The sequence below is a fragment of the Orycteropus afer genome, unplaced genomic scaffold (genome assembly GCF_000298275.1).
Source record: "Orycteropus afer afer isolate SDZICR_OR568_19922 unplaced genomic scaffold, OryAfe1.0 scaffold00051, whole genome shotgun sequence".
NCBI classification, from domain to species: domain Eukaryota; kingdom Metazoa; phylum Chordata; class Mammalia; order Tubulidentata; family Orycteropodidae; genus Orycteropus; species Orycteropus afer.
This window is the reverse complement of record NW_006921638.1, coordinates 5,872,788-5,887,078: the sequence shown is the minus strand read 5'-3', so window position 1 is coordinate 5,887,078 and position 14,291 is coordinate 5,872,788. Positions and strand designations below refer to the sequence as shown.

The following is a 14,291-nucleotide window of genomic DNA, read 5'->3' as shown; positions in this document are numbered from 1 at the left end:
CCAGCCACTCCTCAGAAGGAAGATGGGGCAATCTACTTCCGTAGTGATACTGCCTCGGAAACCCAAGGAGGGGTCGCTATGAGTCGGGTCCGACTCGACAGCACATAACAACAATAATAACAAATTCATAGCTACAATGACATGTGTCTAGTAAAATCTATTTTTTAAAAAAAGTCTCAAACTGTAAAAAATTAACCACCTACTTCCCTAAAATCAGTGTAAACTATCACCAAACAATACACACACAAAATTTGTTGCATTAACAAAATGGTTTTACTAAAAGCTGCTAATATTTCTATCAGCAGTAACTATAAGGAGGCCGTTAGTTGTAACCATAGTGTCCGTGTCGGTGGGGGTAATAAAATTCTTGTCTGTGCTGCTGGTAATTGTCACCCTAGTATTGTCCATGCCACTGATTGGATCTGTTGTCATGTGGCCACTCTCATCTGTTATCTCTATGGTATAGGACTAGAAGGATGGTTACACTGATCAAATGTTCAGGTTTTGCTGACTGGATGTAGAGCAAGATCACTAGCTGGAGAATACTGACAAGTGTGATTGAGACAGTGAGGCTTGTGGTCTGATTGGAAAAGAAGTGAACCTAGGAAAGGCTAAATTGAAGCAGAAGGAAGGTTGTTGTATGTTTTATTTACAATTTTATTTCTATTACATACAGGCCATACAGGAACTAATGAAAATCCATGGACAAGATCCTGTTTCATTTCAAGATGTCAAGGTTACTTTTTCCTTTAATTTATATAATACCAGATAATCATTTATATTAAATGAAATTTTATATGAAAGCAACTTACTAGCTATGAAACAGATACTTGCTAATATTTGTTCTAATTTATATTTAAATTATTAGAAACAAACCACATTTGGAATGACTGATTTGTAGAACTTAGGCTGTGAGCATTATCAGTCTTTGGTCTCATGGGAAGCATTCATTCATTTTCTTTGGAAATTAAGAGAATCAGTATAGCCTTCTCTACTATAAACTGAATTTTTAACTTGGGAACTATGTATGTTTTTGGTCTGCTAATTCAAAGGATTTAATCACTTTGGTATGAGATTCAAGAAGGCATCAATCCTATGGTATGGAAGTCACCATTATCTGAAACACATGCTGCTAAGTTACTTAGCATTTTGGTAATTAGACTTTCACAAGGTAGAACATTGAGTATCCAGTATTCATTTAGGTTCAGGTTAACATAATAAAATATCCTTTCCAGTGTTAAGCAAGTATAAGATAAAGGGCTATTTTTGTTTAATATAAATGAAACAAATTTGAAACTTTACATCAGGCAGTTTAAGAACTAGTAATTTTAAACTGCAACCACACTAGACAAGTTTTCAAAAACATACAAAATTAAAAGTTTACACATACCTGAGTTATTCTTTTTCCTTCTCTTCCCTAGTTTTTTGTTTTTTGAGAATATGCACAGTAAAACGTACACCGCTTAAACAGTTTCTACATGTACAATTGAGTGATTTTGATTACATTCTTTGAGTTATACGTCTAATCTTTTCTTAATGCCATTTGCCTCTTTACTAAAATACTAAGTTTCTATAAAAAGATTAGAAGACAGTACTAAGTCCTTGGAAATATTCATATTCATATCCACCTTCTTTCCTCTTTGCCGTCTTAGGTCCATGGTATGCTAACATCAATTTTGGAAATGAAGCTTTGTATCTTGACTCTGAAGCATTTAAATTTTTACTTTAAATGAAGTTTTCACTTAAAAATTAAATCCCCAATTGGAATAGGAAAGTAATATATTCAAGTAGGACTGTATGTAGTTCTGCCACTAATTAGTAATATAGCATGGGTTAAATTCTGAGTCCATTTCTTCCTTTATAAAATATGGAAAAGCTAAGGAAGCTTCCAAGAAAATTCTGTGATTATAGGTAGAGAAAAGGAGATTACTTGTTAGATGGAAAAGAAAAACTAGAACAAAGAAATTTTACATAAGCTGTGTCACCTGTGAATTTTAGATCATGTGATGGAAATTCTTACCATGAATCAGATAGCCAATTTCACCACGTATTTTCCTTCTTACAGGATGAAATCTTTGACATGGTAAAACCAAAGGATCCTTTGAAAATCTCTCTTCAGGATTTAATCAACAGTAATCAGGGAGACACAGTCACTACCATTCTAATTGATCTGAATGGCTTCTGGACATATGAGAACAGAGAAGCCCTTGTTGCAAATGACAGTGAAAACTCTGCAGATCTTGATGATACATGATCTCTGAAAGCGTGAATGCTGCATGTAAAACCTTTCAAACAGAATTCTGAGATATGTTCTAAATAAAACTTTCATCTGCCTACAGAACACAGTAAATGTGGTTACTAGAGTTTTAGCTGCAATAGTTTGGAACAAGGAGACCAAATAACTGCTTTTGACATGGTAAAATCTGGTACCATTTAATTCTATATGGCAAGTCTGGTTTGCTGAAAGATGTAATGTGTCCGCTTTAAATCCATGTAATCTTTAGAGATAAAGCCTTTTTTTTTTTTTTCTAAATTTTATTTTGTTTAGAATATACACAGCAAAGCATACACCAGTTCAACAATTTCTGCATGTACAATCTAGTGACAATTATTACATTCAATCTGTGCAACCGTTACCCTCTTTTTCTGAGTTGTTTCTCCCTCATTAACAAACTCACTGCCCCCTAAGGTTCCTATCCTAATCTTGCAAGTTGCTTTTGTCACTTTAATCCCACACAGTTCTTAAAAGAACATATTGCAGACCTTTTTACTGATTACGCTATTGTTCAGTTTGGTTTTAGAGTGATTTCAGGGGATATTTGTTTCAGGTTTAAAGATTTATCTCAGAGCAGCAGTTTCAAGGGTTCATCCACCCTCCATGACTGCAGAAGTGTGGAGTCTGTGAAAATTTAAAATTTTGTTCTACATTTTCCCCCTTTTGATGATGATTCTTCTGTGGAATCTTTGATCAAAATGGTAATGATTAATTGGGCACCATCCTGTTCTTGTCTCATGGCAAAGGAGGCAAGTTGTTCTATATCTTCCACCTGCTCCTGACTGTCCTTATAATTTTTTTTATGAAATGTTTCTGACATTACTCACTCAATTTGAATACTGGGGAATAGTTTAAATTATAATGTCATTTAACCTTCAGTCTCCTAAAATATTACATATACCAATAATAGACTTTCCCATTTATAAGCATAAAGTTATTTCATTTTTGGACTATAAGTACATGGATAAAATCTTCCTTTTAATAGGCTGATCCCAATAAAAAGTATTCAAACTAATAATTATATTTATTTTCATTGCTATCAAAATTGTCTAGCTTTATTAACCAGTACCAGAGTTACATTTATAACTATGTTTTATTAAGAAGCATGAGAATGTATGATAATTTACTCTAAAAGGATCTTCAGTTACACTAACTGTTGTGTTTGGTTTTTATGAGATGCGAGATTAGAAGAGGGCAGAATATCATGAACTACAATCCAGAGGGTAGTACTTATTAAAAGGCTTGAAACAGAACTAGGAAAAAGTAAAAGAGGCTTAAAATTAAGACAAACAATTTAATGCATTTATGGGAAATTTTATAGTTTGCATAAACAAAAGTACAAAAATTTAAGGCACAGTTAAGTATAAACATTACAAATTGGCCAGTATTGGGCAAGAAGATAAAAGTAAAATTCAAAAAATATAAAACCTTCATAAGCTGTTAGTTTGTACCTACTACAATCAGAAAAGTTCCTAGGTGACCTCCTTTAGATACTAGTGCCTCTAGGAAGAGAAGATTTAGAACATCACCTTTAACCATGCATGCCTTCACTTGATACTCAAATATGAAATGGAGGTACTATCTCAAGTTAAAAACAAATTGGAAGGAAGATGTCAGATTAGCATGTTTTAAAGCTACTGGCAAACTATAATTTATGGTGGTACTACATAATCTACATGGCCTGAAGATTAATCCTTAGAATTATACCCATGAGTAAAGATTACCATTACATACTATGAGTCACATACCATGAATTCATATAACTGAAGACTCCTAGTGACGAATTTAAATCCTTCAAAATTCAGCTGAGGAATTTAGTGGCCAAATGTTCATGTTCTATCATAGATGATAGATTTGCCTAACAGGCCCCCTGTATCTATGTAGTAAGTTTCTTTGAAGCTATATTTTATATGAATATATTTAAAAGTTTAATGCTATTTAGAATAAAACGATATTACCATAGCCACTAATTTCTAGAAGCTGTTTTAAGTTGTGAACAGGCGTTTAAAAACATTTCTAGAACAATCCACTCGTTCTTCCTTAGCTACATTTGGTTATAAATCAGAGTCATACAGCCATATAAGATTCTGAACATATATTTATGAATATTTTCAAAATTAGCTTCATTTTATATACCCTTGTAAAGTTTACACAATACAGTAGGTAGAAAAATGGCCAACCTGGTTCAAATAAACTACACCTCACTACTGCTATTTCAAAATGGTGAATGACAGCTACCACTGTTCCTTGTACAGTATTTAACAGTGAGCTCGAGAGGCTAAATCTTCAGTCACAAGATGCCAGAGTTAATTATTATGTGTTACCATTTGACTACAGATATATTAATAAATTCATTCCATAAATAGCACTTTTAACATCATGTTAACTGAATAACTTAACTACTGAAAAGAATGGCAAGATTAAGTAACCTGTACTAATAAATGGAAACCCATCTTAAATATATATTTGGTGGTATTATACTGAAGTCCCTAGGTGGTGCAAAGGGTTAAGACATTTGGCTGCTGACCAAAAGGATAGAGGGTTGAATCCACCCAGAGGCACTCAGAAGAGTGGCGATCTACTTCCAAAACATCAGCCATTGAAAACCCTGTGGAGCACAGTCAGACTCTGACACACATGGGGTTACATGGTCTGGCTGTTACAGACTCAAATACTCTTCCATAAAATAAGGTTATTCTCAATGAAACAAAATTCAAAGTGCTTCCATCTTACTCTTTTTATTATACACTCAATGAACCAACCTTACTGCAAAATTAATGGTTAGCTATAAATGCCAGGTAACATGAGAAAATCTAGGGGAAAAATCCTTACTTTAATCTGAGACTAGGAATACCAGTGCCAGTGAACCTTAATCAGCAATTTATCCATTTTTTTTTTTTACAAACACATAAATAGACAAGCTTGATAATTTTTTTTTTAAAACTCTTCCTAAGTGTTAAATGGGGCTCTGAATGTCCTTAATTTTTTTAAAGATAATTTTCTTAAAAAATCACTAATTTGACACAATAAAAGCATATTACAAATATCCAAGTTTCAGATCTGGCTTTTGCTAGACACAGCCTAATAATGAAGAAAGATTTTCCCATTCTGGGTAACTTAATAATTTAAAATATAAATAACTGTATTAAGTCCCACTGAATAGACAGTATCAAAGTTCATGGTATAAAAACCACCTCAGATTATGAAGTTTGATAGTCATTTAATATCTATGGTGGGGCAGAGACTGGATTTTGTTTGCTTTCCATAATTACTTCACAGTCTCCCTCCATTTCAAAATTGATATTCACAAATGAAGTAGAAACAACTGTTTCTGGTTGATCTGTCTGAACAGAATCAGCCTGCCGCTGCTTCTGTTGTTCTTGATACTGTCTTTCAGCTTCTTCAGACATCCTGTTCTCTTCTTCTTCTTCTTCTTCCTAAAAAGGGAAAACATCAAGAATTACTGAAGTATAAATGTCCAAAAGGGAAAGTATTTTTCTCCCATTGTCACTTTTTTTTTTTTGAAAGGTCCAAACATTAGCGTCCAATTCAGTTTGGTCTAATTAAGGTAAGACTGACTTCCTTCTTTCCATTCTCAAATAACTTGTATAAAATTTTAAGAAAAATGAAGCTATTTTTAGAACATGATAAAGCACTGCTTATGAGACCTGATGATACTTTGACAGGGATTGTATGTTTTCAGATTAAGTCTAATCTAAATAAAAAATGAGCTACGACTACACAGAACACTTCAATTACAGTATACATTTTCTGTCAACCTATACAACTAAACAGGCTGGTTCATTCACTAAATGGCACAGCATGGATAGTATTCCCATAAGCACCTAATGTACAGATAAGACAGTCCTGCCCTCAAGAATTTATAATCTGGTAGGAATGTCTTAACAAGTAAAAACAGTACTTAAAAAAAGAGCACTATAGAGATTTAGAAAGGGTAAAAAAATTATAGCTCTAAAACTATTAAGTTCACCTAGAGTAAATAACCTATCTAGGAAAATTATTTTGGTGCCTGTTTGAGGGTTAACAAAAGAGAGAGAGATTTAAGGAGTCTATTATAATAGTCAGGAGCTCTGGTAGCATAGTGCCTAAGGCACTTGACTGCTAACCAGAAGGCTGGCGGTTCAAACCCACCAGCCACTCCTCGGAAGGAAGGTTGGGCAATCCTACTTCCGTAGTGATACTGCCTCGGAAACCCAAGGAGGGGTCGCTATGAGTCGGGGCCGACTCGACGGCAAATAACAACAACAACAATTATAATAGTCTAGCTGACGTAATGAGCCTAAACATGGCTAGCAGCATTTGTTCATTAAGTATTTCTGAAACCACCTAATATACGAAATCATCTGACCTTTCCAGACTCATCTCCAACTCCCACATTATATCCTATTCTCTAATGACAATAAACTAAAATTCTTGCCATTTTCCAACACATATAATGCATCTTTATGGCTCTATATTCTAGCTTTAACTCAAATGCCATTCTCATTTGCTTGAAGGAGAATAACAAGAGACTAAATATTTACTGCATGCTCACTCAAACCCACAGCCGTTAGTTACATCAATTCTGACTCATACCAACCTGGTAGGACAGAGTAGAAGTGCTCATAGGGTTTCCAAGCTGTAGATGTCTATGGAAGCAGACTGCCATGTCTTTCTTCCACAGGGTAGCCAGTGGGTTCAAATCAACCTGTCAGTTAGCAGCTGAGCACTTTAAGCCACTGCACCACCAGGGCTCCTCCTGCCTGTTCAATATTCAACTAAAGGCTATTCTAGGCATTTGTACATAGTAACTCATTTAATCCATACAGCAATTCTGAGCTATGGAAAATGCAATTCTTCTCATTTTAAAATCAAACTGAAGCTTAAAGAGGTTAAGTATCTTCCCCAAGGTTACAAAGTTAGTAAGTGGCAAAGCCAAGATCCGGCCCTTTGGTTTTCGAGCCCATGCTCTGGAGCCCTAAAGCTTTCTCATTCTTTAAGGTAAAATTCATTTTACTTCAACTCTAAAACCTCATTATATCTGCAGACAGAAATGCTCTCATCTTTGTGCCTTAACACACTTACACACTTAACACACTTATGTGTGCACATACACACATCTATCATAGTACTTAAAGTTTTCTGTATGTCAAAACCCACTCCTTCCCTCCCAGATTCCATCTGTGTCCTAAATTCAGAAACTGCCTCTTGCTTCTTCATCTTAAAAGTGGAATAATAATTAAAAGAGAGGTGTGTGAAGAGTAAACGAAATAATGTATATGAAGCACCTCATACGGTACCCAGCACAATACCTGAAAAAATATTGTTAGGTGTGGGGGAGTTCGCTATGACTCATAACAACTCTATCTATGTACAACAGAACAAAACACTGCCAGGTCCTGTGTCATCCTTACAAGCCTTGCTATGCTTAAGCCCACTGTTGCAGCCACAGTGTCAATCCATCTCATAGAGGGTCTTCCCCTTTTTAACTGATCCTCTACTTTACCAAGTATGAGATCCTTCTGCAGGGAATGGTCCCTTCAGCAACATGACCGAAACAGGTGAGAGGAAGTCTAGCCATTCTCGCTTCCAAGGAGCATTCAGGCTTTACTTCTTCCAGGACAGATTTGTTCATTCGTCTGGTAGTCCATGGTATTTTCAGTATTCTTTGCCAATACCACAATTCAAAGGCATCAATTCTTCTTTGGTCATCCTTATTCATTGTCCAGCTTTCACATGCAGATGAGACTGAAAATACCATGGCACTGGGTTAAGCACATCTTAGTCTTCAAAGTGGTGTCTTTGTTCCTTGGCACTTTAAAGAGCAAATTTGCCCAGTGCAATATGATGGTCTGATTTCTTGACTGTTGCTTCCATGGGTGTTGACTGTGGATCAAAGTAAAATGAAATCCCTGACAACTTCAATCTTTTCCCCATTTACCATGATGTTGCTTATTGGTCCAGCTGTGAGGAGTTTGTTTCTGACTGAGGTATAATCCATAGGGACGGCTGTAGTCTTTGATCTCCATCAGGAAGTGCTTCAAGTCCTTTTTACTTTCAGCAAGCAAGGCTGTGTCACCTTCATGTCACAGACTGTTAATGAGTCTTCCTCCAACCCTGACACTGCACTCTTCTTTATATAGTTAAGCTTCTTGGGTTATTTGCTCAGCATACAGATTGAATAAGTATGGTGAAAGATAAAATCTCGATGCACACCCTTCCTGGTTTTAAGCCATGCAGTGTCCCCTTGTTAAACTGAACTGAGAAAATATCATCTGTTTAAAATAAACAGTTCTTTCCTCTACTGTCCCAGAATTGTAAGCATTCAACAAATGTTTCATGAATTGATGATAATTCAGATAGCAAAACCTCTCTTCCTCAGCATTTAGTAACTAGAGTAGCCTAAGAGCTTCAACCAAAACCAACTGCTACTGGAATTGCTTTGGGGCAGCAGCAGAGTCACACAAATTGGAACTGAATTGTTTCTGCTCCTAATTCATAGCTGCTGGAAAATAACTAGATTTGAAGTCAGATTTTATATTAAATCCAGATTTACCACTTCCTAGTTTTGTGACTTTGGCCAAATTAAACTTATCTGCACCTATTTTTATATAATATATAAAATCAGATAATACTATTTACCTGAGAGATTATGAGGATAAACAATAAAATATATGTGAAAGTGCCCTGAATGACAATTAGCCCACAGGAGAGACTCTATAATCTATAAATTCACTGGTTTAACAAATACCTATGGAATGCCTACTATGTGTCACTGCTCCAAGTTCTCAGACTGAACCAAAGAGATAAAAATCACTGTGCCTGTAAAAGTTGTATTTGAATGGGAGTATGACAAAAAATAGTAATAATAAATTATGGAATCTATTAAAACCAAAACTAGTTGCCACTGAATAGAACTGTGCTCCAGGGAGTCTTCAAGGCGCTGGCCGTTCAGAAGCACATCACCCAGGCCTTTCTTCCAGGAAGCCTGCAGTTAAGCACTTAACCGTTTGCGCCACCCAGGGATTCCTGTGCAGTACATTAGAGGATGTTAAGTACAAGGACACTTGCTTCTTGGCCAGAACAGATTAAGCAAGTATTCGGGAAGTAGGAACAAGTCAGAGGGTTATGTGTGTGTGTGTGTGTGGGGGGGGTGGCGAGTGAGAATATACAGAACGTTATAGGATCTTCACAGTGCTATGAATCTGACACATTAGTCCCTTGATTCTTGACCTCAGACACCCAAAATTAAGTCTGACATAAATATTGTTGACTTTTATGCTTGATACTTCAAGATGTCAGAGCTACTTGTTTTTTTATTGCATACCATAGTAAATAGGTTTGTCTATGAACCACTAAGTAACATGTTCACAGGCAGTACAAAGTTCAAATTATTATAGTTTATTCATTTCCTAGAATAAAACCTAAAAAATCTAAAAGCAAAAATTTAGTATTAACTTGATCAGTTAATCATATCCTGAGGTATACAGTATTGACTGACACAACTACCATAACATTAATTCCACACCATTTACTGAAAACCTATCATGAGAGGCAGTGTGCTAAGAAAGCCCTTTATTATCATTTCATGGGATTCTTTACAATTTTCCTGTTAAATGCATATTATCATTCCTCTTTTATAGAGGAGAAACTGAGGCCTAGGAGAGTTACACAACTCACCCAAGAGCATTCACTTAGTATGGAAAACGGGATTAAAAACCTATAGATTAATTCCCAAATCAGCTCTCTTACTCACTATACTACCCACCTCACCTCCTTTTCCTTAAAAGCACTATTACCTGACACAGAATGTGAAACACATAATATGTACTTCATTAAAGCTGGCTTTTTTTTTTTTTTCTATTTTACTTCAAGCATCATCATCATCCAGGTTCCTCAAATTTTCAAAAATTCTAGCTTAGTTCTGCACATAATTCACATAGAAATTGAAACATTTTTAAAAATCTAAAAGGTATGTTAATTTGGTGAAGCAATTAATCATACTAGAATGAAATGCCTAGCAGAAGGCAGGTACAAGTACCTTCATTATGCAACCAACTCATCAAGTCTATATTGATCAAGAAAATGTAAAAAGGAGACACACCTCCTTCTTCATCCGGTAATACTCATCAATGGCATATTGATATTTTGGGGTGCTGATACCCAAAACAGATGCAATCTTCTCTCCAAGAAAGTCACACACTAAAGATACAAAAGTTAAAAGACTTACACAACTCCATAAACATTTCTTGAGTACATTCTATTGCAAGGCATTGTAGGAATACAAGTTTCAGTTCCTGCTCTCAAGGAGATTATGAAAACCAAGATCATTTGTCTTCTGCACATATTCCTTGATTTCCTCAAAAAGTAGTAATGGCTCTCTCTAGGATCCTTATAACACTATGTGTTCATATCTCTATCAGAACACTTACCACAAGATATTATATTGATCTGTTATGTGTCTATTTCTTCAAGTAGAATACCTTGAGAGAGAGGAGCTATGTATCAGGCTGAAGGAGAGGAATAGCTTGTACTACAGCATTCACTGAGAGCCTACCACATGCCAGGCACTGTGAAACATTAGGCTCAGAGAGGTTAAGGAACCTGCCCAAGCTCACAAAGCAGATCCAAATTTCATATCCAGGTGTGAATCTAAAACTCATGCTCTTTCCATTACACCAAGTTCTCTAATACATACTGAGTGCTCAAATAAATGTTTGTTAAATGAATTACTATTCACAATTAACTCTACTACAAAGCAGAAAATGATAGATGCTACGACGGAGTTAAAACTGGGAGCAGAGAAGTTTTATGGTTTAAAATCTTTATTTATAGTTAGCAACAACATGATTGAGTGCTATGGTTGATAATGTATTTCCTCCAACATGGATTAGTTATATCTCAGTTTATATAAATAAACAAATGAATTACAACTATAGGCTTAGAATAAGCAGTTAGACAGAATGAGAATATCAGTAGGAACCAAATGGCAAAATAATTGCTAATAGAAAGGGCTCAAGAGCATAAAAATAGTATCTAACCTAATATAGTTACTTTTCAGTTTTTTGTTTTTTTTTTTTTAACACAAGCTGGAGCTAAAGAGATTTTAAGCCAAAATACAAATTAGATCAATGTAGTAAGTCTTTCAATACCAGCCAAGTGCTGAAGATAGAGTGATTTAACGCCCTATTGTTTATTCTTCATTTTGGAAACATCTAATTTGGCAAAGCTCCTGCTCTTAGAATATACTACATCCGTTATATAAACAGAAAACCAGTACCTGAGAGGGTTGATGTGGCAGCCCGAAGCATGTAAAACCATAAGTAGGGGCCCCAGGTAAGTTTTGTCTGCAACAAGAAGTCAAGTTAGCAACTTCATACCTAAACTCATTTTATATATTTCAGGCTAGAATAAAGCAGTCAAATACAAAAAGTAGTAGTGGGCATGGGGAGTATTCTACATATTTTACAGACAATACTACAGATTACAATCCAATCAAAATTTAAAAACCTTTACGGATAGAATTCTACAAAGACATTTTCCATTCGGCCTTATAACTACAACCACCTTACGCCCAAGGAAAGAACCAAAAAAAGATATAGCCACCAAAATGCAATTGGTAAGTCACAAGATTGATTATTCATGGGACATGTACCCATTTTTATGGATAATGCACATCCTTTCTCCTGTCTTGTTGGCTTTTTTGTCTTCTTTGTTCGTAAGTACAGCACTGGAGAGGTTACGCTGCTTACAGAAAGAATCTTAGGAGATGACTACATAATCCAACAAATGAATAGTGTGGAAACTAAGCTAAAGAGAAATTAAGCAGCATAACTAAGGGCATATGAAATGAGCTTTTAATAATGGGGAAAAACAAAAGGATATCTAAATAGCAACATGGTTTTTTATTTCTTTGTTTTAGAAACTACCCATGCAACCCAAGACAAACTATGTATATATTTGGTAGGCTAGAACTACCGGCAGAATGCAATATAATTAATCTTGATTCTGTAACTTTATAAAGTACTTTTATGAAGCTCACTAAATAGATGACAGTTTGTCTCTGTGGGTGAAACTGGTAATACATCATGCTTCACTGTATCAGTATTTTTGTTTACAAAAAGAAAACATAGAGACTGCATTCAAATATATTAATTTTAAAAAAAAATGGTCCTAAAGAGAAGAGAAAGAGATAAACATGTCCATAATCATCTTCTAAGAAGGCAGACACAAAGATATCTGTAAGACTGGGTAGGAAAGCTATAGTTGAGGGAAGGAAACAACATATAACCCAGTCTGGCTGTGAAAAGTAAGTATGCCAATTTCTGTGGTCCTACTAAAAGGCTAAGATATGACTTTGAGGACAAAGGTGCCCCGACCCAAGTAATGATATTTTCAATCTCTTCATACACATTCAAAATCTGGATAATGAATAAGGAAGACTGAATAAGAATTGATGCCTTTGAATTAATGGTGTTGAAGAATATTACATATACCACAGATTGCCAGAAGAACAAACAAATCTGTCTTGGAAGAAGTACAACCAGAATGTTCCTTAGAAGGGAGGATGGTGAGACTCCATCTCTTATCTTTGGATATGTTATCAGGATGGACCAGTGCCTGAAGAAGGACATCATGCTTAGGAAAGCAGAGGATCAACATAAAAGTATAAAAAGAGGAAGACCCTCAACAAGGCAGATTGACACAGTTGCTGCAACAATGGGCTCAATCATTGGAGGATGGTGCAGGACCAGGCAGTATTTGGTTCTGTTGTACACAGGATCACTATGAGTTGAAAATTACTCGATGGCACCTCACAACATGTTGAAAAGACACTGATGTAAGGGAGACCCTCTGTCTCTATTCAAGTGTGAATATCCAAGCAAACAGATTCGAATAAGAAAAGAATGTGTATTTCTCACTCCCTTGATCAAATCTGCTATATCTCCTATATTCACAGCAGAAGAGTCTTATGTTGGAATAGGGTCACTTTAGAGACTTTAAGATGCTCTGAAATTACTGTTTACTTTATGGTTTACAACAAGTGAGACAGCGTCAGAAGTACTGGGACTGAAACCAATTTTTGTAACACATGATAAATGAGGGAGCCAAGAAACTACTTAGAGAAGGGCTAGGTGTGCTTTGGAGGAAAGAACGTATTTCTCAAAGGACCATTTCTCCTGGGGTTGCTTCTAGAGGGATAATTCCTAATATCCAGGGTGTAACTACCAATGAGACAATTCTGCTCCAAAGCTGAGGAACTGGATAAGGAATCCTGAATAGCATCTATCATTATCCCACACAGTTATACAGAATGAATAGCCCTCTATTTGGACAAAGGCCTTACTGAATAAAAAGGACAGAGGCTCAAGAGTCTGTACTGGAACCCTGCCACTACTGCCAGCATCATGACTATGCCACCATCCTAGTAACAGGAGAATTGCGACAAGAGCTAGACTCTTCAAGACTTCCAGTTCATGGAACTAAAACTCAAAATTGACTCATTCTCTTCTCTAAACTCAAAATTGACTCATTCTCTTCTCTAAACATCTAGTATTAAGACTTGTTTTCTTTTTGTTTTCAACAACTTATTTTCATATTATAAAAGTAATACTGCCTTAATGTAAAACACTTCAATAATACAGCAAAGTATAAAATGAATTTAAATCATCCACTACCATTAACATTCTAGTATATCTTTCCAGTCTTTTTCTGAGCACCTATCTTTTTTTTTTCTCCCTCAGAATTGTTATACTATACCCTTTCTCTATGCTGCTGTTTTCTCCCATTTAGTATACTGTGATATTAAGCATAATTTCCCCATATGCTTAAACTCCTAAAAGTGGAACTACTAGGCCAAAGGATATAATCATTTAGTAAAGTTACACCACAAGATTTCCCACCAAAAAGTTTACCAGTAAATATTTGGCAACAGGGTGTAAGATTACCCATCCCTTGTACCCTCTACACATAGTACATTGTCCTTTTTCTTTTGTCTAATTTAAAAGGAAAAAAA

General features: G+C 35.5%; 2 protein-coding genes across 2 annotated transcripts in view; one reads left to right on the top strand and one right to left on the bottom strand.

The window, feature by feature from the left end:
- Positions 1 to 2,254, top strand: part of PPP2R3C (protein phosphatase 2 regulatory subunit B''gamma) — a 51,813-nt gene extending 49,559 nt beyond the window's left edge. The window contains exons 12-13 of the mRNA XM_007938545.2: positions 677 to 736; positions 2,066 to 2,254. Coding sequence (XP_007936736.2) covers positions 677 to 736; positions 2,066 to 2,254 — 249 coding nt within the window. The remainder of the gene's footprint in view (positions 1 to 676; positions 737 to 2,065) is intronic.
- Positions 2,255 to 3,419: 1,165 nt separating this feature from the next.
- Positions 3,420 to 14,291, bottom strand: part of SRP54 (signal recognition particle 54) — a 124,204-nt gene continuing 113,332 nt past the window's right edge. The window contains exons 15-17 of the mRNA XM_042780652.1: positions 10,380 to 10,477; positions 5,548 to 5,712; positions 3,420 to 3,548 (exon numbers count right to left, since the gene is read on the bottom strand). Coding sequence (XP_042636586.1) covers positions 3,420 to 3,548; positions 5,548 to 5,712; positions 10,380 to 10,477 — 392 coding nt within the window. The remainder of the gene's footprint in view (positions 3,549 to 5,547; positions 5,713 to 10,379; positions 10,478 to 14,291) is intronic.